At 39.7% G+C, this 25,554-nt stretch overlaps 1 protein-coding gene across 2 annotated transcripts in view; it reads left to right on the top strand.

The window, feature by feature from the left end:
* EFNA5 (ephrin A5) overlaps nt 1-21,652 on the top strand; it is a 295,085-nt gene extending 273,433 nt beyond the window's left edge. The window contains exons 3-5 of one of the 2 annotated variants that reach the window (XM_019028473.4): nt 10,779-10,844; nt 11,234-11,314; nt 17,177-21,652. In XM_019028473.4, the coding sequence (XP_018884018.1) occupies nt 10,779-10,844; nt 11,234-11,314; nt 17,177-17,298 (269 nt within the window). In that variant the 3' untranslated portion in view covers nt 17,299-21,652. The remainder of the gene's footprint in view (nt 1-10,778; nt 10,845-11,233; nt 11,315-17,176) is intronic. The other variant, XM_019028474.3, reaches the window with a different exon arrangement.
* Nucleotides 21,653-25,554: the final 3,902 nt, after the last annotated feature.

Here is a 25,554-nt window from a genome sequence, read left to right as displayed (position 1 = left end):
CTTCAAATCTTTATTAAACACCTGTTAGGAACAAAGCAATAGACTCCCCAGAACCCGGAACCCAAGAACACAACAACTTGGCATGGCTCCTGCCTTTGGGGGAATTTGCCACTCTAGTAGCAGAGATAAGATGTATTAACCAGTTCTAAAACAAAACAGAATGGGTTAAGTGCTAGTAAGGAGACAGAAACAGATCTCTGTGGGAACCTGGAAGAAGGTTATTGTGTTGGAGAAATGGAGACATACCTCAAGTGGCCAGAGGAAGTAGGGATTTTGAGAGGCAAAGGAAAGGTCACATGAGAAAAGGTGGACTTTCCAGGAGATTCTAGGAGGGAATATTGTTGGTACAAGCTATGAATGTATGCCAAAGAAGGGAAAAGAGTAGGAGGGATAAAGAGGGAGCCTGGGAAGTTGAGGCTGCAGTGAGCCCTGATTGCACCCCTGCATTCCAGCCTGGGCCACAGAGAGAGACCGTGTCTCAAAAAACAAACAAAACAAAGGAGAATAAGTTTGGGACCAGATTATGGAAAAGGAAACCCTGGCTGCTGTTCTGTGGTATGACAAATGGGAATGCACAGCCATTAACTTTTCTGCAGATAATCCGTCTCAGAGACAATCAGAGTAAACTAGAATTTAGTCCCTGAGATTGGCTGTCCTTTTCTCCACTCAATCAACATAAAAGCCTTATCATGGAAAGCATTTTGAGTGTGAAACAAAATGTACAATCCTGGTATCTAACGACTCCTTCCTTGGTAAAATTTCATCTTCTACAGAGAGAACGTTAATTTGTTCAGGCCTCTAGGATTCCATTTGGAGAGCCTCCAGCCTAAATGAATGGATATTTCTATCTAGATACTTGTAATATCACCAGAAATGATAGGCATTGGGGAGAACATGGCTTACTGGTTAAGAAATACAACCAAAGAAATCATTGATTTGTGTAAATAAAATAGATAATTACCCCTACCCCTTTTTTTTTTGAGATGGAGTCTTGCTCTGTCACCCAGACTAGAGTGCAGTGGCGTGATCTTTGCTCACTGCAACCTTCGCCTCCCAGGTTCAAACAATTCTCTGCCTCAGCCTCCCGAGTAGCTGGGATTACAGGCGCCTGCCATCACGCCCCACCAATTTTTGTATTTTTAGTAGAGGTGGGATTTCACCATCTTGGCAAGGCCGGTGTTGAACTCCTGACCTAGTGATCCACCTGCCTCGGCCTCCCAAAGTGTTGGGATTACAGGCGTGAGCCACCACGCCCAGCCTGTTTTGTTTTCTTATTAGAGACAGGGTCTCACCCTGCCAACAGGGCTGGAGTGCACTGGCACAATCATAGCTCACTGCAGCCTCAGTCCTGGGCTCAGGTGATCCTCCTACCTCAGCCTCCCTAGTAGTTGGGACTATAGGCACTGCACCAGGCTAACCCAAATAGTACACACACACACACACACAAAAAATTAAAGAGTGGAAAGAGAGCATTTATATATAGCAGCACAATATCCATGGACTGGTGTGGGCATGGTGTGGGATCTATAGCCACCTCTGGGCTGGTTTCCTTTAGTGTCATCACTGTCATGTCTGGGTATACAGTTGCAAAAGCAGTCTCAACACCCAGCCTAGTTTCCTCTCTGCAGGATTTACATCCTTGTCCTACTGTCCCTCTAGCTTAATAGCATGCTCACTGCTCACACTCTTAACATGGACTGAAAAAAGAGCTCAGAGATCTTAACATATTTTCAAAAGGAACAGGATCTTCCAGCACCCTAATTCTCTAAATTCTCTCAGCCTCAGTGCACATCCTCACATAAATATCTTCATCACCACCCCCACCCTCCAACACACACAAAATAACAAGTCAAACTATGGTAGAATCCAGTTTTTAAAATTTATGCTAGAGAAGATCACGCTTAATTACCCTTGTTTTTCTTATGACTCCTAAGTAACTTTTAATCACCACTATCCACACCTGAGCCCTTCCTCCTCCATATTTGTACTCAGAACTCACAACCTCAGAAGCCCTCAGCTGGGTGCCCCCAGCTTAGGGATATCCCCATGCAGAGGCCCCAGTAAGCGCAGAGCTGATGCTATCAATCTGTAGAGTAGTGAAACAATATTCTAGATCTGTAGGGATCACCTGAGTTTCTAAGTGCATTATAAAATTGTACTGCCCCTCTAAAACAGGTCATACTTAAAATTTGTTTTAGAGAAGACGAAGCTAATGAGAAAACTGAGGCATAGGCACGTTAAGCAGCTGGCTCAAAACCACAAAATAAGTCAAAAAGAATGAACCAGGGAGAAAGAGAATCATTATGCATACACTCAAACCGCTAAGTAATGTTTCTTAAAAGAGCTCTCACCAAGGAGAATAATAATGAAAGGGGTTTTGAAAGGCTCACAGAAATATTAACTTTTTTCTAGGAGCTTCTTTGAATTGTATTAACTTGATGATTTATTAGTAATTTACTGTCATGCTACATTAGTGCTGTCTGATAATGACATTGTTTCTGTTAATATCTTACGAATGAGGAATGGGATTTGTGGCTTTGCTTTCCTTGCCTAACGGTTAACAGCCACCCTCATGGGGTATCACACAGAGGAGCAAAAGGAGCCTGTGGAGAAGAAATAATATAAATAGTTCCTCTTGTGGGAGTCTAGGAATTCTGCCTTTTGTTGGAGTTTTTGTTTTTGTTGTTATTATGGTTATTATGGGGCTTCCATCTGAAGAAGAGGTTTTCTAAGTGAATAATTCTGCCTATCTGGTTTGTTGCTGTTTTGTCTTGTTTTGTTTTGTCAGATAATACCTCTCTAGTACAGTAAGTTCACCAAAATAACCACAAACAAGAAAGAAAGAACTGGCTGACCTTAAAGCCTGAGAAAGTCACTTAAATATTGTGTGGCCTTAGGCAAGGCCAGGTCTCAGAGAATAGTTAGAACACTAGTTGATAATAGAAAACTTTTTCTTAACTGTTCAAAGATGTTCATTGATTTTTAAAAATAGTAAAATATATAATAAGAAACTGAACTATATTTCTTCATGTTAAGAAATTTCTTAGACAATTAAAATGATGTCTAAATATTATCTTGCTTTCTGTGCCTGTGTAGACTAGATTTCCCCACTCACATGACTGACAGAGGTGAAGTTTACATTCGGAATGTGAGATTTATTTAAAGCTGTCTTAAATTTTCCTTAGGCAGAACTAGAAATGGGCCAGGCATGGTGGCTCACACCTGTAATCTCAGCACTTTGGGAGGCTGAGGCAGGGGGATCACTTGAGGTCAGAAGTTCGAGACCAGCCTGGCCAACATGGTGAAACCCCGTTTCTACTAAAAGTACAAAAATTAGCCAGGCATGTTGGCACGCACTTGTAATCCCAGCTACTCAGGAGGCTGAGACAGGAGAATCGCTTGAACCTGGTAGGTGGAAGTTGCAGTGAGCTGAGATTGCACCACTGCACTCCAGCCTGGGTGACAGAATGAGACACTGTCTCGCGGAAAAAAAAAAAAAAAAAAAAAAAAAAGAACTAGAAATCCTTCTTATAAGGGGACATTTTAAAATCATTCTCCAAAATCCACGTTATTTTTGGCTCATACCTAAATAGATATCAAACTATATGAGACAAATCATTCCCTTCTTCAGTAAGCAGCAGAAACAAAGTTTGTTGTCACTGAGCTTTTAAACGCAAGTAAAAGTTTGCTCATACTTCAGATAAATATATACAAAAAGCATGTTAGTGTCCTATTGGAGTATTCCTAGAAATGAGTGGAAACTTGTCCTCAGCCATTTACTTGAGGTGGCTAAGAAAAAGTAATTGATCTACTGAGACTTACCTGCTGGAATTTAAATAATACTCAGGTTAGTTATTAGCAGTGAGAACTTTGCCTTAAGGGGGCAGAGAGATAGGAGGGGAGGCAAACGGTGGGTAGGATGGGTGGTGCTTCCCATTTCTCTTTTGTGTGTGGCTGCACAGCTGGAACTTATTTTACCTCCCTTGTCCTGAAGTTTACTCTAATTATTTTTTCCCTGTTACAGTTCCCTGGTGTTAAAACCAAGTTTTAACTTGCAGAATATGTTTTTCTATCCCTCTTGTTATGTGGTGGGAAACACATCCCTTTTCTTATTCTAGTTTTTAAAAGAAACATCCCCAGAGTCATATCAAAGTTTCTAATATTTACATGATATTCTTATTTCTCCAAGGCCTCTATCTTTACTTAGTGACCTCCTTTCCAAATTTTACGTCTTGGGCTCTGACCTTAACCTGCCCATGATTTAAGTCTTGAGACGCAGTGGGCTGCAAGAGAAGAAATGTGTTGGCAAATTTAGTAGCTCCTGGGGTGGCACCATGAATGCAAGCTTGGTAAACCGGCGCCATGAGCAAGTCATTAAAACACATGACTTTTAAATCCCAAAAGTTAGAATGAGTGAGATGTATTTCATCATAACACATGATTTTGTTCTTTATATGAAAATGCTTTATATGAAAATGCTTTTAAAAAAGGGGCACATAGCCAGTTGCAAATTGTTGCTTTAGTATTCTTCCCTAAGAAGAGGCCTAACTTTTGTTTTGAGAAGTTTTCTGTGGATCTGGTAACCATTTTCCAAGTCCATATGGCTTTGGTTAATCTCCATTCTGTTCCCACCACTTCTTCTGTTTCCCCACTCCACTCATGTACACAAACTGGATTTTATTGATTCGTCAAATTCTAGGAGATATTTCCAGTAGTACCATGGATTTAAATGGGCTTTACTCTTTCAGCATTTATTGTGAAAGGAATATTAATGCTTAATTCCACCTTCACCTGCCTAATTTGCATATATTTGTGTTGTATGTTGAACTGCATGAAAAACCTACAGGGGAAAAAACTGGGCTGTGCTAACAGCTAATAGCCTATCTTTTCTTTTGACTTGCACGAATTGAGAAATATTGCCTGTGGCAAACATAATGGAAAACTGCATTTTTAATGGTCCTCTACATACTCATTTCTTTAAAAAGAAGAAAGTGGCTGAATATTCTTAAAAATAAAACTTCCCAAAGTACCCAGATTGACATGGGACACAGAAAAGGACGATTTTGGCTTTCAGACTTAAGATTTGAAGCTGAATAAGGTTAGGCAGAGATGTTATGTTTGACTAATAAGTACAGTGTTGGGCCTGAAAATGTGAAAGAAATACAATATTTCCTTCCTTTTCCGCTAAAACTTTGGTTCTTCATGAAGAAGAATGGTTGTTACCTTGATGATTAGGGAACTTTTGAGTTGTTTGAAGTCTCATAATCTTTGTATTTAACTTGATGGCCTGTGTAGAAGATAACTAATAGGAGTTTTTTGGTAGTAAGAAAAGTTTTAACTTATTTTAAAATCCTTTCATTTCAGGTATTTTTAAAGACCACCTTTCCATTCTATTTCTCCTATTTGAAGAAAGGCATTCTCCTTAAGATTTATGTTCACATTTTGTATCAACTCATTTCGGTTTACCCAGCAATTTGTAGTTAAAATGAGACATCATGCTAATTGCAAAGAACAGCACAGGTTGGCTGCATTAGCAAAAGCAAACTAAGTTGTATGGGAAGGAAAATGAAAAACACTTTTTAATGCTGGAGTGAGAACATTTAAATTGATATGTCTTGTTGTATTTCTTCAACAGCAGCTTATAATTACCTCTCTTCAAGGCATATTTTAAGTGGACTTGTAACACTAGCTTGAAATGTAAACTAGTAAGGGATCCAGTTGTTGAGACATGGCAGCAGAATCAGGAGTGCACAGCTCTGTGGGAGCAAGGGCATGCTGGCCATTAGCAGAACATGCCAGAGTGTCTTAGTTCTTCAGTCCGAAGTCAGCTTTAAGCCTTTAACTACACAGATTTGTTAGTGTGCAGCATTGTATCAGCTCTTAAGAAATTACCCCCAAATTTTGTGGCTAAAACAACGTTTATTATTCCACAGTTTCCGTGGACCAGGAATCCAGGTGCAGCTTAGCTGGATCCTTTGAGTCTCTCCCAAGGCAACGGTCATCTCAAGGCTCAGTGAGAAGGATTCACTTTCCAGCTCACTCACCCGATTGTTAGCCAATTCAGTTCTTTGTGGGTTGTTGAACTATGACATCAGTTCCTTGTACCTCTTGGCTGGAAGTCTCCGTTAGTTTCTTGCTACATGGTCCTCTCCATTGGAAATCTCAAAATATGGTACCTTGCTTCATGAGCAAAAGAGAGAGTGTTCACTAGAAGTAAGGCACAGTCTTTTGTAACATAATCAGAATGACATCCCATCACTTTTGCCATGTTCTACTCTTTAGAAGCAAGTTAATAGGTTCAGTCCCCTCTCAAGGGGAGGGGATTATACAAAGGACTGCCTACAGGAATGTGGGGATACCTGGGATCCATGTCAGAAGCTGCCCACCACAAGCATGATGGCAGTACCCGAAGGGATGTGTTCTCTACTATGTCTGAATGATAGATCTATGGTGAATTGTGGTGTGAATGTTACCTATATTTGCATTGCTAAATATAACTTTTAGAAGTACTGATTTGGGGGCACTGAATATCGTCATTTTCTATACCAAATTGGCTAAGTGCTGAGTCATGCTCACCTGAGCCCCAGGAGACCAAGATTTTTGGGAAGGCTCAAGTTAGAGCCCCTGTCTGAGGTCATGGAACACAGTAAAAGTAAGGGGCCCTCATGGCCTTATTAGCAGAGTACTCAAAACACAGAGAACCAGAGAGTCTCCAGCTTGTATTTCATTATGTGTTAAAAGGTTTTGATTGGTACGTTGCAGCTCATTCGGGGGAAGGGACTCTACGGATTGATTTATAAAGTTGCTATTAAGATAATGGAATGGGACATTGTGCTTGTTTTAATTGTCCCCATATCCCTACTCCCAACTTCCTGACTCCAACTTACACTTTAAGCAGTAAACTGAGTAAATGGGTGTGAATTTGGATGATGTGACAGCTGTTTTAAGACATTTCTCATTTTAGTTGAAAAATTCTATTAGAAAATCCATGTATCTTTAGAGGAAGATTTCAGATCTAGATTTTTTTTTCACCTGTTTGCAAGTCACTGCCTCTTTTTGGTTGCCAAAGCTCTGGTTTGGAAATTTAGGGATAAAATGTCTTCTGTCCCAGTTGCTGCTGGTTAGCTTCTGGAGGACCTGTGAAGCCTCTGATAAACATGTCTGGGACACACTCTTGCTCCCTGCCCAGAGCTGTGCTGGCTCTTCATGTAAACCTCAGTTGTCATATGGATCCCTCCAGGTACACTAAACTGTGGTTCATATTTATGTCCCAGCTTGAAGAACCACAACACAAGGGCAGGGACAGTTTGCAATCTTATATATCTTCGCATGCACAGCACCTAATAAAGAAGCTGATGCATAGTAGGCATTTTATTTTATTTATTTATTTTTGATACAGAGTCTAGCTCTGTTGCTGAGCTGGAGTACAGTAGCTCAGTCTCGGCTCACTGCAACCTCTGCCTCCTGGGCTCAAGCAATTCTCATGCGTTAGCCTCCCGAGTAGCTGGGATTACAAGTGTGTGCCACCATGCCCAGCTAATTTTTGCATTTTTCGTAGAGACAGGATTTTGCCAAGTTGGCCAGGCTGGTCTCGAACTCCTGGCCTTAAGTGATCCATCCGGCTTGGCCTCCCACAGTGTTGGGATTGCAGGCATGAGCCACTGCACCCAACCCATAGTAGGCATTTTAAAAGCATTTGAAATGATAGATGAAGCTGCAGTAATATGTAATGGATTTTTATAATTATTCGTTATCAACTTTCAACATCGACTATTCATTTTCTAAGGAAAGCAGCACAAGAAGTTATATATAGTGAATATAATTTATGTATATAAATGTATATATATTTATGTATATAATTTATGTATAAAATACTTACATATTTACTTTTAACTAAGATAAAGTTGGCCATGACAAAGTGATGTATCTCTAGAGCCGTAAGGATTAATACTACCTACCTCCTGACAAAAACGAGGCATGTTTTAAGATTTTACTCCCTCATTTCCATCCTCAGCTCTATTTATTGCTCATAAATTGATCCTGAGATTTTCTTTATAAGTTTATTAGTGGGAATGTTACATGTTTCAATTCCTCTGTTATGTTTTGTTTTTAGTGCTCAGTCCTCTGCCTTTTGTTTACTTGTGATTAGTAATTGCACTTTTATATTACCTTATATCTTCAAATAATACTAATAATTAATTATCTGTATTTTTTAGTTGGTATAAAGGCATTCTACATTTGTCAGCCAAGAAGTGTGGGGTGACAGAACCTTGAGCATAACGTAGAGGAAAGCCACACTTTAACTTTATTAAACCTTACATTTAAAAAATGGAGTTTTGCTGCTACATGGAAAACGTTTTCATCTTTTTGGATGTTTTTGTTTGTTTGTTTTTCAAGGTGTTAAATAAGAAACCCAAGTTATACTGACCTAGTAAGGCACACTTCTCAGGTTGGCTGTAAGGGTTAGGAGTTTACGCCTTGAGCTCAGGCCAGTGATGCAGTGATGATCGAGTGAATCCATGGCATGCAATCTGTGTTGTGTACTCACATATCACGTTGTATGCTAATATTCTTTGTTCACAAATTTTTCTAAGGATTAGAGTATAATAGTCAAACAGTATCACAAGGCATCAGTCACATTTCCTGGTGACAGAAAATGATGAAGTAATGGGGCAGGTTGTTAGGGAAGAGAGGTTTTTATTTTATGTGTCATTTAAATACAAATGCATTTCATATTTTTAATTCACAGAAGTATGGAGCACATCCAGTAGCTAAGACTGTGTCCCTCCTTGAGAGCTCATAGAGAGAGCTCTCCAGTTTTTTCCTGGAGGCGTATCATTTGCTGTTTAGTTATTGCCATGTGCCCTACAATAATTTTCATGTCCTGGATTTATTTCTCCTAAAGAAAAATCTGAAAGACCTGTACTAAATCCAAGAAGCTCCTCCCTAAACCAATTAAGCATTTGATTCTGTCTTCAGCCTGTTTTTCTAGCAGTATCATCTGTAAAGTCAGTTATTTGCATGTAGCAAATCAAGTTCACAAGGCTTGAAGTGAGTTCATCTCAGCTCAGAAATTCATTGAACAGCAGTGTGAACATCCATGTGTCACTTTTTTCACACTAACTCTCATGAATAAGACATATACTCCCTCAAGAACCCGTGGTTTTCCTAATGAATTGGAGTCACCTATGTGTACTGTATTTGTGACATGCACATTTGCAGTTGAGGTCCACAGGAAGGACACCATTTCCTGGATCAAACCGCAGAGTGCAAATATTGTGCCCTAAATAACACACTGGTTACTGTAAATGTCAGTAGAGGGAGTTTTTCTGACTATGATTTAATGAAAGCCTACAGCAAAGCCAGCTGTTAGCACTTCTTAACTGCTTGTCAGAGCAACCAGGGGAGATACGGAGGACCAAAAACACTTTTTCTCTACACTTTTGTTTTAAAATTAAAGTAGTTTTCAACAGGTGTTGAATAGGGACACTGGGGACCCTATACTACTTGACATTATTTAGTTGGTGAATTTAGAAGTTCTCCTCCAGGAGGGTTACTTGGATCTAGAATTACATAAGGAGACTGTGTAAAATTTGTTTGGAAGTTTGTATATTGAATCCTCTCACCTGCAAAAGAAGCATTTTTGTGTTCTCGGCTCCCCATGAGGAATAATTTAAAAATAAAAATAAAGGAGAGAGAAGATACACCAAATGCTGATCCCTCTTTGTCACTTTGGGTATTGCCAAACTAATTGTAAGCCATGTGTGATTTGATTGATGTCATCTGCTTTTTCTGAACAAAGAAACCACTTGAAGCAAACACATAGGGAGGAAAGTATGCGACGCTCGTTTCTGTAATTTTTGTCATTTCTAGGATGCATTAGTAAATACATGTGGTTGTTAAGGGCCTTACGGCCCTTGGAAATTCCTTTGACATTTTGCTGTGTGTACACAGGGGAGATAATCTTTCAACCATAGGGAAAGTTTACAGTCTTATTATCTTGAAAAGGAGAAGAAAGTTTCTTCCTCAAGTGATTTATAACTTGAAACATGCTGTCATGTTTTGGTAAGCCCACTTTATTAATTCCATCCTTCTCTGTGGCAAATTGAAAAAAAAAATACATGTACCGTTGCAACATAGTACTTTCTCAATAGCATATTGTACTTATAATAGCATGATGGAAGTTACCGGGCTTGGGTTAGTCATATAGAATGCAGAGCCAAGTTCTGAGTAAAACCTCTAATTGAATTACCTGCAAAAGCACTGACAGACAAGCTTTCAGTACGGACAAAGCTCTGCTTTCCCCAGCAGAAATAGGTCACGTTTAAGTCTGCCTTGTAACTCTCTGTTATTGGTTTTTGCCGGCACTTTCACCTTGGGCCTCTGTTGGGCCCCTTTTCCTGCAGCAGAGGAGCGGCTCTGTGAAAGCTGGAGGGCTCACACATTATCCTCTCGATTTAGAGAAAATTGATAACAGATCAAGTTAAATGGAAGAGACTTTGAAATAAAAATCCAAAGTATTTCTTCACAGATTACTCACATTCTTGCATGATTCTTTTATTGTATTGAAAAGAGAAAATCAGGATATGAAAGTAGCCTTTCTATAGCAGTGAGACCTGAAAAGTACTGTTTGTTTCAATTTGGAGGAGGAATTAGAGAAAGTTCCTGTTGTTCAAGTCAGGAAAGAATTTATTGTTCATCATTTGTATGTGAAAATGAAGAGTAATATGTTGTTGTTCTCTTCTTTCTTTCCTGCTCTCTCTCTGTGTTACCCACAGCCTCTGCAATCCCAGATAATGGAAGAAGGTCCTGTCTAAAGCTCAAAGTCTTTGTGAGACCGACAAGTAAGTTCACTAGAATGAGCTTCAGAGGGTGGCTTCACCGCGCATGCTTTATTGTGTGGTCTGGTTCACGGCGGTAAAACTTTTTTTACTGTTAAATCTTGTGTGGTATCTGTTTTGTATATCAACATTCATATTTTAGTTTTCATCATATTTTTTCTCATTCTTCATGATGCTTTTACTTAAGTACACAGCAGTTGCTAACTTGTTGTTTCTTAGACTGTTGTACATGCAGAGCAAATGGGAACAATATTGGCATTTGGAACATGCCATTGATTGTAAGACAATCTACATAAAAAAAGAAAAAAAGGAGAGAAAGAAAAAAGAAAGAAATGGGAGTTTAAGGGTGTCTTCACTAACATATTTGGCTGTTATCTCTATTTTTGTTATAGATAGCTGTATGAAAACTATAGGTGTTCATGATCGTGTTTTCGATGTTAACGACAAAGTAGAAAATTCATTAGAACCAGCAGGTTAGTATGCTTAGAGAATCTCTTTTAACAAATGCATCTATTTCTCTGGTGCTTCCGTATTTTTTTCCTTTCTTCTTCTCTGCATGTTTGCATGTTATAGTTGTTGTTCTGCTTTTGCTCATTGCTAGCGATGCTAATATGACTTATATTCTACCTCATTCCTCCAGTATCTTTGTGCAATGCATGTTAGGTAAAATAAAATTTTCTTTTTTGGAATGGGTTTGAGCTAATGCAGTGTCCTAATATAGAAGCCCCATCGGGATGCTAAAATCTCACTGCCTTTTACCATATCCTCAGAGCATGCTGGTGAATCACTGTGTATATTAAAGGATCTGTTTTCATGTAAGACACAAAACATTTCTATGTATATGTTCATAAAATTTTATTTTTTATGTCCAAATCTGTAGATAAAAGTAATAAGACTATTGCACAAAATAGAAACTAATTCAACATACTTAGTTTTCTCTAGAAATTTACATGCATCATTGAACTGACCTAAGGAACTTTATTTTATTTAAATATTTTTGCTATTGTCAATAGTAATTGGTCAGGAGAAGTATAATCACATTGCCACCACAAATTCGCACATCTCTTGCTGCCACAAATGTACCAGTAGCCTGTTGAGCCAAATGTGATCCTTGATTACTGAGGCAAAATAAGTTTTAAGGATAAATAAAACTTTTCTGCGATTGACTTCCACACTCCTAATGTTTCCCTTAACTAAAGAAAAATAAAACCTACCAAAGCACTCATTGAGGCATTAGTCTGTCGCATACTGTGGATAATAACAACCTGTAAATATCCATTCGGTTATCAATTCAGTCTGGCCATTTAATAAAACTAGATTAACTGAGAGGAGTGGTCGCCCTCCACCAACTGCTTATGGAGGGGTGTGCCTGGAGGCCCTGTGTGTTCCCTTCCTCTGTGGTGTCCTCTTCTCCCCCACCTGCTCCAGATCTTCACTGGTTTCCTTACCCATCTCCCTTGATCATCTCAAAGCTTAAGGGAAATAAAATTATTTCCTCTTCATGGAGAGATTTGAGCCCCCTTATGTAAATGGAGAATTTTTTTTTTTTTTTTTTTTTTTTTTTTTTTGTAGAATTTCTCTTCCTTATGGTCCTAGAAACTAACGGGCATTAAGGTCCACTTTTTCCTCCAATATTGTAACCAGGACTGCATAGTCAATGAGCCTTAGGGAAACTTACCCTGAGTAAATGCTGTGCCTCAGGACATACAATAGCTTTCCTGTTAAAACTGACAGAAAGAGTTAGAGTTTTTTCCCTGAAGCATTCTTGTTTTCTAAGGCAGGCATCTCACCCAGAGCGCAAATGAGAGGTGTGTACAATGAGCTCTCCGAGGTCTTAGTGGCTCCCCAGGGATCAGTTAGCTGCTTTAGAAAGTTTTAAGGAATGAATGCTGACATGAAGACATTTTAATTGTGTCCTGGAAATCTGGAGCCATGACTTTGGCTTCTTAAGGTACCAGAGTCCTCACAAGCTCGGGGACTTGGGCCACCAGAGGATCTGCAAGTTACTCAGTATCTCCCTTAACAACCCCAGAGTCTACACTCTTCCTTCTATGGCTGAGGAGACTCACCCATGCCACATTGCTGATTAGGTAGATCCAGGTTTAATACTCAGATCTTCTGACTCCTATTCCAATATTAGTATCAAAGTAGTGGTCTCTTACCATTATTAGAGGTATGTTCATAAAGAGGACTTAAGTCTCTTGGCTTTGTTAAGAAGCCACAAGAAGAATGACCAGCATGTTCTAAACAAAAATTACCCAGGATTATGATCTCTTGATACACATTGTGCAGAATGTAGGCATATCTTTCCTATGGTTTTTTTTTCCAGGGAATCTCCACTGCCTGTCTAAAGCATAGGAGGCTGCTTAGACACCTAACAGATTGCATATTTTTCTCTGGTAATGAAGAGGCACATGGAGGACTATTCTGCCATTAGGAAAATTACCTTTGAATTCCACTAACGATACAATGCAAGATATTGAGATGCTTTCATACATGAACATATGCCACTGTCTTTGGGGAAACAAGGTTTTTTTTCACTGAGCATTTAAAATGCACAATGGCCCAAAATTGATGGACATGTAACTGCTGGAAGTTTGCAAAAGTTTGGCAGAATGTAGTTCAGTGTGTGCATACGTGCGCTGGGGAGTAGAGCGTAGGTGTACATGCAGGAAAAGCTCCTTGAGTCCGTCAGAGCTATATTTTAAGGGCTTGCTGGTGAGCATCTTCACTAACAAAGTGAGACAAGGTTGAACCACAATTCCTGGCAATAAGAAAACAATAAGAAATGTGTTTCTTACAGGTGTGAGGCACTGTGCCTCACACCTATAATCCCAGCAATTTGAGAGGCTGAGATGGGTGGATTGCTTGAGGCTAAGAGTTTGAGACCAACCTGGACAACACTGTGAAACCTTGTCTTTACCAAAAAGAAAAAAAAAATGTGGTGTGTGTGCCTTTAGTCTCAGCTACTTGGGAGACTGAAGTGGGAGGATTGCTTAAGCCCAGGAGTTCGAGGCTACAGTGAGCTATGATCACGCCAGTGCGCTCCATCCTGGGTGACAGAGCAAGATTCTGTCTCTAAGAAGAGAGAGAAAGTCTAGTCAGATTTGCAGTTCTTCACCACTGTGTCGAGCCACTGAGTGAAAGGGTATTTACCTTTCCCCAGCTCTGGGTGTAGACCCAGTCTTTATGAACCCAGCAAGTCTGAAAGGATTCCACTGCATGATCTCAGCGATGTGTACTAATTCACCTGTCTTTGGAATGTATTTGTCTTTTTTGTTTGCTTGCACACTCTGCCTGCCAGTTTCCTATCATCAGGGATGCAGGATGATCTCAGGGCAGACATATGCCACATAACATGCTCCAAAATATCACTAGTGTTCTCTCCGTTAACCACTGAAACCCCCGTGTTGTGGAATCCTGTAGCCAGGAGGCAAAACTTGATTTGACTTCTGAAGAGGAACGTTTTCTTTCTTCTTCCAAGCCTATGTTACAAGCGTTAGAAATTCTCTTATATTTAGGTGTAGTTTCCATTGGGATAGATTTTGCCTATGAATTCCTCCTTAGAATTCTGAAATTGCTCAGATTTACCCAAATGACAGCCAGTTTCTCATTTCACATTTGGGGGCTGTAGAATCTTCCAACATTGAGAACCTGTTTTAATCAAAGAATGCTTTGTGGAATCCTGAATGAGGAACAGCATGTTGCAGGAAGAAGAGAAGGATCCTGATGCCCTAATGGGATTGATTTTCCTTTTGGGGGGCAGCAAGATATATATTCCTTGGGTGCTTATAAAAGATTAATTTCAAAGATTGTGTATGGTTAAAGGACTGAAAGGCACACTTAGCCTCATACTTCACTTAGATGAAAAACAAAAGCCTTCCTCTCCATTACCTTGTCAGATCTATTCCTTGTGTCTTGTGCTGAGTGGACCTGGAATAATGGATAGCCCTCACTGAGTACCTAGAAGGGACTAGGGTGGTGATGAAGGGGTTCACACCGAAGATCTAAGTGCTAGCTGGGTACCTTTAACAGTACACTTGCAAACTATACAAGGAGAAGGATTGGGTAATATGCTAGTAAAAATAAGATGGAGAGGGATCCAATAGCTGATGCAATTTCAGCTATTTAAATATGTGATATTGTGAAATGAACTCTGGAATCCTCAGGGTTTGTGGTTATTTCACAGTTAAGCCTGAAGTGCTCCATTGTTTTGATTGACAACATATTGGTGATCTTAAGAAAGTGATTTGGATTTTAATTTCAGGGCTATTAAGGGCCTTTACTTCTACTTCCTATTAACTACAGATTTAATTAATACACTTGCAAGGCTGAAAAAGAGCAGAGAATAGAGGAGGGTCTGAAGGTACTTGGCCACATTGTGGAGGACTTTATATATATTTTTTCTGCATCCATTTATCTTACCATCTTGCTTCCTAACCTTTTCTAGTCTCCTAAGCTAAAATCACTCCATGCAGATTCGCTAAGGTCCAGGAAAGGGGAGCACATTTGACCAGGGGATGCAGTAGCTTTTATTTGAGGGGAGGCTAAAATGATAAGAGCACTCCAGGTCGGGAGACTCAACACTGAGAAGACCTTTCTCATTGGGAATGGATGTGATGGACAAAAACATGCCAAACGAGCATATCTGAAGCAGGGGTCAGCCTGTGAACCTGAAAAGTGGTTACTTTAGGACAAATATTAGCGAGTGTGATTCTACCCAGTGAAGGAAAAGCACCCTTACTGTGACACGTGTGGTAGGAAAATACAAATGAGTTTAAAATAATGGTTAGTTAACCCATTAAGGGGTTTGAGATGGGTCATCCAGGGGTATTTAGGGATTATCCTTTGAGGTCAATATAATTGAGAACAACCACTAGAGCCTTGTTACCATTTTCTCTGGCCCTTGAGCAATTCCCAGATGGCAACTGCTGAACACCTGCAGGAAGTTACCCTGATGCTGAGATAAAATTTGCACAGGGGCTCACTATTGGCCCCCAAAATGTGTTATTCAGAGATCCTTAGTCTAAAAGCACAAATGGCCAGGTATAGTGGCTCATGTCTATAATCCCAATCCTTTGGGAGGCCAAGGGAGGAGGTTGGTTGAGGCTAAGAGTTTGAGACTAGCCTGGGAAGCAAAGCAAAACCCTGTCTCTCTAAAAATTTTTAAAATTAGCCAGGCATCGTGGTTCACACCTGGAGTCCCAGCTACTCGGGAGGTTGAGGCAGGAGGATTGCTTGAGCCCAGGAGGTCAAGACTATAGTGAGCTATGATTGGGCCACTGTACTCCAGCCTGAGCAACAGAGCAAGACCTTACCTCTAAAAAAAAATTAATTAATTTAACTTAATTAAAAGTAAATAAAAGCATAAGTTAGGTCAGGTGGAAAGAAGAAGACAGGCAGCCCTGGAGCAGAGCTTGGCTCCTAGGCAAGCCTCCAACCTCTCTTTGGTACTAATTGCTGCAGAGTTCCCATTTCGAAGTTAAGCCTGTTAATCATGCAGATCAGGAAGGCTATCCAAAGTCAGAGGCAGCCTCATAGAACACTTTATAGCTAAATAAAAGAAGCTTAACTCACTTAATCCATTTTATTTAGAGGAAAATTTGCATCCACGCTGATAATTTATGTGCCAAGCTTCAGCCCGATAAAAATAAAAATAGTCAAGTTCAAGTAATTTAATCTTAGAAATACAGGGTTTGTAATAGAAATAGCACCATAATTGACACCTAATTGCAGGCAAACTAGTGGGCATACGTTTATTGAAGTTTACTAGGCATGATGTATAGTTTATCCAAAATGCTGCTGTTTTGGCATTTAGTTTTTCATGTTTGGAAATTCGTCTAGGCATCCAACAACGGGGAATTCAACACTAATCCTATGAAACAGCTAAAAGAAGGGAAATGGGCAGCACATTCTGGTTAACCACTACTGTGCCAACATAACTGCCCCTTTCCCCACCCCCACCAACATGTCACTTGCTTGCCTGTGACATCTTAGGTTTCAAAGGTACATTCAGATATCTGAAATTTGTGCAAGGCGTGTCGGACTGCTGGCTAACCAAAGCAGCTCACGGGCCAAAGGTTACAGTGTATGCATAATTTTTCCCCTCAATTTTTAAAGAAAGTATTAACATTGCTGAGAAAGTCCAATTTTCTTTGCCTCTTCTTTGTTTGCTGTAAATAATGAGTGATTATGCAGACATGAAAGTCAATGGTGGCACAAGGTTCATTACCCTACTTTGCAGAGGGTGGCGAGGTCTGTTAACAGCAGGCTGCTGCAAGAGAGTTATTAAGGATGTGAAATCTCATTGGAATGTTTGCTTTCTATTTGAACAGATGACACCGTACATGAGTCAGCCGAGCCATCCCGCGGCGAGAACGCGGCACAAACACCAAGGATACCCAGCCGCCTTTTGGCAATCCTACTGTTCCTCCTGGCGATGCTTTTGACATTATAGCACAGTCTCCTCCCGTCACTTGTCACAGAAAACATCAGGGTCTTGGAACACCAGAGATCCACCTAACTGCTCATCCTAAGAAGGGACTTGTTATTGGGTTTTGGCAGATGTCAGATTTTTGTTTTCTTTCTTTCAGCCTGAATTCTAAGCAACAACTTCAGGTTGGGGGCCTAAACTCGTTCCTGCCTCCCTCACCCCACCCCACCCCCAGCCCTGGCCCTTGACTTCTCTCACCCCTCCCAAATTAAATGGACTCCAGATGAAAATGCCAGATTGTCATAGTGACACCAATGGTTCGTCAGCTCCTGTGCATTCTCCTCTAAGAACTCACCTCCGTTAGCGCACTGTGTCAGCGGTCTATGGACAAGGAAGAATAGTGGCAGATGCAGCCAGCGCTGGCTAGGGCTGGGAGGGTTTTGCTCTCCTATGCAATATTTATGCCTTCTCATTCAGAACTGTAAGATGATCGCGCAGAGCATCATGTCACCATGTCAGGTCCGGAGGGGAGGTATTAAGAATAGATATGATATTACACCATTTCCTATAGGAGTATATAAATGAACAGGCTTCTAAAAGGTTGAGACACTGGTTTTTTTTTTTTTTTTAATATGACTGTCTTAAAGCATTCTTGACAGCAAAACTTGTGCTCTCTAAAAGAAGCCTTTTTTTTTTTCTAGGAGGCAGGTTGGGTGTGGAATGCTAATACAGAGCAGGTGTGAAAACAGAAAACTACAGGTTTGCTGGGGGTGTGTATGTGTGAGTGCCTCTAATTTTTTTGGTGACTGGGCAGTGCACACCAGATATTTTTTCTTTGAATACAGATCACCATGGTGCTACAACTTTTTTTTTTTTTTTTTTTTTTTTTTTTAGAACCTCAAAGAGGCATTTTTATGAATAAAGTGACCTTCCCCAAGGCTGACAAGCCAGGGTTGATGAGTGCATAGTGGAATAGCTTTGGATACTCCTCTGGGGGATGACATGTACCAAGGAGAGGACCGCAGTGGCCAGAGGAGACATGATTTGGCTTTGCTGGAGCACCAGTGTGCTGTGGCCTTTCCCCGCCTCCCACCCTAGTACCCACGTTTTGCTCCACACTCCATGACCGCAGGGGCTCGGACACAAACCCCTGTCACCAGGAGAGTCAGTCAGCACTACTTGGGAGGGCTAAAGGGAAATTTGGAAATAAAATTCCAAAGTTTGGAGTAAAAAAATTCAAGTGTTGATTTTATATTCTTTCCCTTTCTGACACAGCCTAAAGCGTAGGGGGAACATGTGTTTATCTGTGGGAGATAAACAAGATGGAGTCCCAAAGACTTTAACAAAATATTTTTTTAAAAATCCACTAGAATAGAAAATACATTATTTAGATATACTTTATGCTGAGAGTGAGTATATATGCTTGTCCTATTTAAACTTGTGAGAAAAAGTGGTATCCCTTGATACATTTAGAAATATGGGGGCTATCTTGTTTCATTGTGGGGGTGGGGCAGAAGGAGAATAAATGCAGGATGACCCTGTTGAAGGAATCTTAGCATGGCCAACAGGGGACGTTTCCAGTCGATTACCAGGAAATGCAAGCCTTGGGGTTTTTACTGGTGGTGGGGCTGTCATGAACTTTAAAATCCAAAGCCTAGACAAGGAAAAGTGTTAGACCAATTGAAAAGCAATCCAGCCTTTTTTTTTTTTTTTTTTTTTTGGCTTTGCACGACATGTCAACAGAAACCATGCCTTTCAAAATAAGAAATAAATGTGATGATCATGTAAAATGTGAAAAATTGAAAGCATTCCAGCAAAATAAGAATTTTTTATATATTTGTTTTTTAAGATGTATATGTTAAAAAAAAAAGAGAAGGTCGCATTATGGACAGACTTCGTGAATGGGAATTTGCTTAGAATTGTGAGTAGTTCTGAATTAGAAAAGTATGTGAAGGAAAGGCAGCTGTAAACGTATTGCGCCCTGGAGAGTTGTACACATGTTGAAATGTAATCTGGGCTTACCTGATCCATTTGGAGTGGATGTCACTGCCGAGTCTGTTCTCACATGGAACCATGTGTGTGGGGTTGCCAGCCTCACAGATACAATCAATCCTATTCCCCTCTGACATAAGGAACTCCTCTGGAGTGGCAGAGTCTTATCACAGAAGGCAGCCACCATTTCACCGAAACAAAAGTTCACGGCATTCAATTCCTTTTTCCTTTAGCTATTTATATATGCAGTACTCTCAGTAATATCCAGAAATACTTTTTTTTTTTTAATTAATAGTTACAGGCTTGTTGGTCCAGTGGGATTTGGGTAGGGTGAGAAAGATACCTTCTAAAATGGATCAATAGAACCAAAATAATACAGCATGTTCTATAACCACAAGGAAATCAAATGATCCTGTAATGATTCCAGTTAGTCATAACTACGTTAGCAGTGCTAAATGCATTTTAGAAATGGTGACTTCTGTGGTTTTCCTAGCATTTGTCTCTAACAAATGGTGAAATAATTACTCATGGCCCTCTCTGCCATTGTCTTTCATTTTTTCACAGTGAAATTAGACCCCTTTACTTCACCATTCTGCCACTGCAAATTAAGTATAAAGAAAATAGCAAGAGTATCCACACCAGTAGACAGTAAGCTTCTCTACCTGTAAGTGATGTAATCATAGCTAATGCACTTGCCATGGAGTTTTCAAGATGATTGGTGTCAGACAGTTTTCATTTTGTTTAAAAAGTGTTGGTGGCCTTTTGTGGTGGTGTTACAATCCTCTGGGGGCTTAGGAGGATGTTGATGCAACTTTTAGAAGCTTTTAATTTCAAAAACAACTCAAAAGTCTGAAGGACAGTCATAGCTGCCACTCAGCCCCAGTTAGTTAAACCCCAGTGACCTTTGCCCCTGGTTGCCAAGGGCTTTGCAACATGAAGCAGGGAAATAAGGATCTGTCTGTTTAGTGGATACCATGTATCCTTTAATAGACCAGGTAACAGTTCGTGTTAGTTTAGACTATTGTTTTGTACTGTACTTTCTTGGGTGGCAGAGGAAAGAAAAGTAAAACATTAAAAAAAAAAAAAAAACTGCGTTCTTTAAATTCTGTATTATTAGCAACCTCTGTTGTATATAGTGTTTGATAATAAAGTATTAATTTGATTCTTATGTCTTTTGTAAGTGAGAACAATAGACTTTCAGGATACAAAACATGCATTGAGGCTTTGAAACATCCAATGTGTACCGTGGCTGAAAAAAAGAGTCACAAGTGGCTGAGACACTGCTCCATACAGGACTCATGTGTGGTCATTGCCCACCCAATCTTATGACTCCATCATCTTGGGACCTGGAACAACATGACTTTTTTGATCAATATTTTGTCCTCGGTGTTTTCAAGGTCTGATGTTGGAGCCCTGTGGCCCACCCTCCCTTCTCCACCAGCATGTTGGTTTGAAAAGGATAGGGAATTTAGAAACAGTTCTGTACTTTGGTTTGGTTTGGTTTTCTGTTTGTGATTGTTTTCATGGACTGTTTTATTTTTTCCCAGGAAGAGTCTTTATCAATATCATGTGCAGCTCACTCATGGAAATAGTTGCAAACCAATCAGTGTAGGAAGCTTAAACAGGGCTGTTTCCCTCTCTGTGTCGTTGTGAAAGGAAGAGTCACACAGTACCTGTGGATTTTCAGGGACTCTGTTTTTCTCCGGTGCCTTAGCAACGGCAGCAGCCATTTGTATTAATTTCAAATAATTAGAAAAACAGTTTTCAACTCCTCCTTTCCATTCATTGCTCTCAGAGTTGTGGTCACTGACTTTTCTTTTGAAAACCGCCTCCACCAACACCCCCGTTTGCCTTCACCACCCCCCATTTACTTAGTATGTTTATTTTTTGTGTGTCTCTTGCCTTCCTCCCACGTTTTATTTCCCCTCAGAGCCGTGAATGGGCAGGTCTGTCTCTGGTTTGGCATCACTGAGTTTTTCCCATGCATTGGCCCCAGGGCTGCTAGGATGTGAGACAAATCTCCCTACAATGGGCTTGCTCCCATTGTCTGTACAGTTTAATAGATGCTGGCATGTCGGAGGTTACCCATGAGTCAAAATCCGCTTTCCATGCTTACTCTTGACACCCCATTGAAGCCACTCATTGTGTGTGCGTCTGGGTGTGAAGTCCAGCTCCCTGTGGTCCTGTGCTTGTACTGCCCTGCTTTGCAGTTCCTTTGCACTTACTCATCGAGTGCTGTTTTGAAATGCTGACATTATATAAACGTAAAAGAAAATGTAAAAAAAAAAAAACCCACACACAAACAAACCCATACGATCTGTATTTGTATATACACGTGTCCGTACAAGTATACCTAAATAAAAATTAAAGATTTTCATCATTTTAATTGGATCCCTCCTTCTACTTCTTTGTTCCTTGAATGATGCCTTTATTTCAGGGGCTACTTGTACTCTGCTGATTTTTCAAAATCTTTGTGGACAGAAAAGATAATACAACATGCACAAGAGAAGGCCTGGGAAGCTCAAAGAATGCAGAGTTAGAAATGGCCAAGTATCTGGGTGCATTCCAGTTATTCTGATGAGAGAATAGTGAGATTTCAGCCTAGTCTCTGTATTTGACCCTTAAAATAGGCACTGTGACAAGCCCTGCATCCTAAAACGACTGTTAAATACAACAGGAGCCAAATACAAATTATATTCTTTTACTTTAGACATAGTTTTTTCACCCCATCAAGCAAAAGACCAAATAAGCATTTTCCCTGCAAATATACTGGAAGAAGAAAAGAATAACAGTAATGATAATAATAATCTCTTCAGTACTGCCCAAAGCCTCAATTCTCACAATCAAGGAAGAATTAACTTACTACTGTGTGACCTTAGGCAAGTCACACGATATCTTTGGGACTCAGTTTCCTTATCTGTAAATAACAGGGCTGTATGAGAGATTTGTTCCATTTTCTAAATTCTACCCTTTTGGGGCACTGCAAAGCCCATTTTACATCTATGTGATGTGAGTGTGTTTTTGTCTTTGATGATGACATTGCTATAAGCACAATTTGACAATTTCATCTGTAGAAGAAAAAAACATCAAATATCTGACATAATAGACACCTAATGCATTTCAAGACTTGGCTTTAATTACCCCATGTTAACATTAAACTCATTGAAAGCTTTTTATTATACTTAATTATTTGACAGGGCACTAAACACTAATTATAACTTACTGTAACCTTTTTTTGTTAATGAAGAATGACAGCTTTATAGGATGAGAAACAACTTACGTTAAAAAATATGTACTGGACTCCTTACATTTTCAAACCAGAACAGCATTACGTTATCATTGTCATCTTCACCATCATCATCAAAAGCATTTAAGTGATCATGACATTGTGCTCAGTGCTGTGCAAAATAAAGTTAATGTTTACAGTCTGTACTTTCAAAGCTTACAACATAAGGCAGACATTACGTGTAAGCGTGACATAATAGTGATTTATAGAGAAGAAATAAAATCCAAGCATTTATGTTATACGTAAATAATAGGAGAGAGAAATACTTTTTTAAAACATGTGAATGGGAAAAAGTTTGGGGTTATAGATTAGTAAGATTGAGTTAAAGGAAATTACTTTTAAAAATAGTCAAGATGGGGTTAGGGACTTCTTAGAAAATAGAACACTTGAGTTAAAAGCATTGTAGGCTTTAAGAGAGTGGAGAAATGCATGGTGTAAATTTTCATATTAGCCACAGAGGCTACTGTAAAAATGTGAAAACCCATAACACCATCTGAATGTCACTGAGGCAAATTATGGGTGTGCTGGTCCAGAGAAATCACGCATTTCTTCCCCTAAGGAAGTAGGGGAAGTGAGGAGTAGATGACAATTTCAGATTCTGCTTTATGGAATAATCAGGTAGCTGCTCCTGAAACTGAGACTGTATCTACACCTAATTGTGAGATGTCTAGAACCTCATTGAGTGGGAAGGCTGGACACACCCACACACAGATGAGGGAAATGGTATAAAATCCAGAACGTGCAAACTGTTGCACACGCTAATGGAAAGCTGACTGGACCAGAGATGGGACAATGAGCAGTGCTGCACGAACACACCTAATCTGGTAACAAAGCATTTGGAATGCTCAAGTAATCTAAGGTGTTGTATAAAAAGAATCACAGGGAAAATGTTGGAATCTAGATGTCCATGTATGTGGTGACTAAAACACACATGTATGTACCTGAATGTCTTATAGGAATGTGTACAATCTAGGTGTCATTTTAAAAGTTCAATATAATCCTGATGAATTGCTCACTGACCATTCTAACAGTTTCTTGAGAATTGTTTGCAAAGCAATTTCTTAGAGATTGTTTGCAAAGATTAGTTTTGTATTCTGCTGATAACTATCCTTCAGGAAAGCATTGGCAAAAAATGCTATGAAAAGCATTATAATTTTTGCACATTCCCTTTGGAAAACAAGTATTTCTGAAAATCATTAGAAGTAATTAATCTGGCCAATATTCTCCATCAGTTTTTATTTTGATACATTCTGCTATATTAAGTCATTCAGTGGTTAAATACATATGAAGGTCTATTTTTAAAATGGAGTTGTAACTGCTGGACCCTGTGAACAGTACATTTGTATCAATTGTGTGTCTTTGTTTTATACAGATGATAAATGCATAAGATTTTTTTTTTTAAAGGAAATTGCATTGCCCAAGGAATTAGTCAAGGGCTTCACCAAGGGTTCATTTCGTTTGAGGGAGGAGGTGATTAGCCAAGCCACTCTTTAAACAAATAGTACCTAATTAAAAACAGTGGGCTTGCTGAGAAATACTGCTTCCAGGTAAGTTCCCTTCCCACCTCCTCCTTTCCAAACAGAATGCAGTTTCTAAGCCCTTTTATACAGTTTCTGGAGCCACTCCTAGCACTGGAGAAAGAAAAAGGAGTAAAGGCCTCATGTTCAGCATATTCCAACATAATGACCCTTTCAACAATTTTCTTCAGAGATTGTCACACTCCCTTCCCAAGAGCCTCAGTACATGCTGAGAGTAAAACATGATTTCACTACTTTTTATTAAAAATGCCCCCCTCTTTCTCTCTAAGTGTCCCATGAGTTCTGCCATCTCACTCCCAGGATGGCATTAGTTGGTGTTCACGCTGACGGCAGGTCAACAAGGCAGTGCTACCCACTTTAAATAAAAAGAAGTTTCAGTTCCTCTTCTTGTCATCTGCTTTTTTGATCCAGAGTTTAATTCCTAAACATGTAGTTTTCTGTAATGTTAATGAGAAAAGCCTTTCTAGCTCCATAACCCTCATCATGACAGCCCTGGGAAGAAGAGGCCAGCACCAGGGCTACGGTAGGAACCTGGGAGGCCCTGACCGTTTAGGGTAAACGTACCTTGCTGAGGCTGTCAGTCTTTGTTAATTCAGAAGAATTCAATCTAGTGGGTGGCTCTCCAAGTCAATAACGCGCTTTAAAATACCCTGGATTTTAGTCATGATTATTCAAGCAAGAACTTTATGTCACTTGGTAACACATGGATGCTTGTCAATCTTGACAAGAAAACAAAGGGAGGGACAAAAAAAATCTTGAAGAGAGATTACAATGGGAAAATAGAACAAAATATTTTTGCATGCTGTTTTCTTGCAAGTGCCAGGTGCTCCCTCAGACCGCACGTACTATTTGAAATGCAGGTAGCCAAAGTCATTTTCTTTCCTTCACAACCATGAAACAAGATACTAAAATAAGAGAAAGAACATGTTTCTTCCCACATACATCCTAAAAGGCACATTTTATCACCACCCTGGTATCCTCTCCATTTTGTGTTCAGAACTTGTTCTTTTGGACCAAAAAATAACCAAACTGAAACAAAACAACCCCCGCCCCGCACCATGATTTGTGCAGCAGAGAGTATGGAACAAGTAACTCCTCTGAAATGTGTGTTCGGCTTTACTAAATCTGAACACATTTTCTTCAGTAGACAGAACAAGACGATCTGAGTCTTTTTTATTTTTTTCTTAAAGACAGTGTGCCAGCCAGAAAGCTGACTCCATTTGTTTCTCCTGCAGGGAGCCAGCATGTTCCTTCTCTTGGAAGATGCAGGTACTTAAAATAGTAATAGGCTTTGTGGTTTATCAAGAGTATTTCATCCCAAGATCTTACAGGCATAAAGAATAAAACATAAACTAATGGCTCTTTCCAACAATCTTGGGAAGAATTAACTGGAAAGGAGGATTGTCATCATTTTTTCCTGGAGAAACAGGGAAAAGAAAGCTGCTTAACTCAGGTAGCCAGGGA

This window comes from Gorilla gorilla, chromosome 4 (genome assembly GCF_029281585.2).
Source record: "Gorilla gorilla gorilla isolate KB3781 chromosome 4, NHGRI_mGorGor1-v2.1_pri, whole genome shotgun sequence".
NCBI classification, from domain to species: Eukaryota; Metazoa; Chordata; class Mammalia; order Primates; family Hominidae; genus Gorilla; species Gorilla gorilla.
This window is presented reverse-complemented; position numbering and strand designations above follow the sequence as displayed.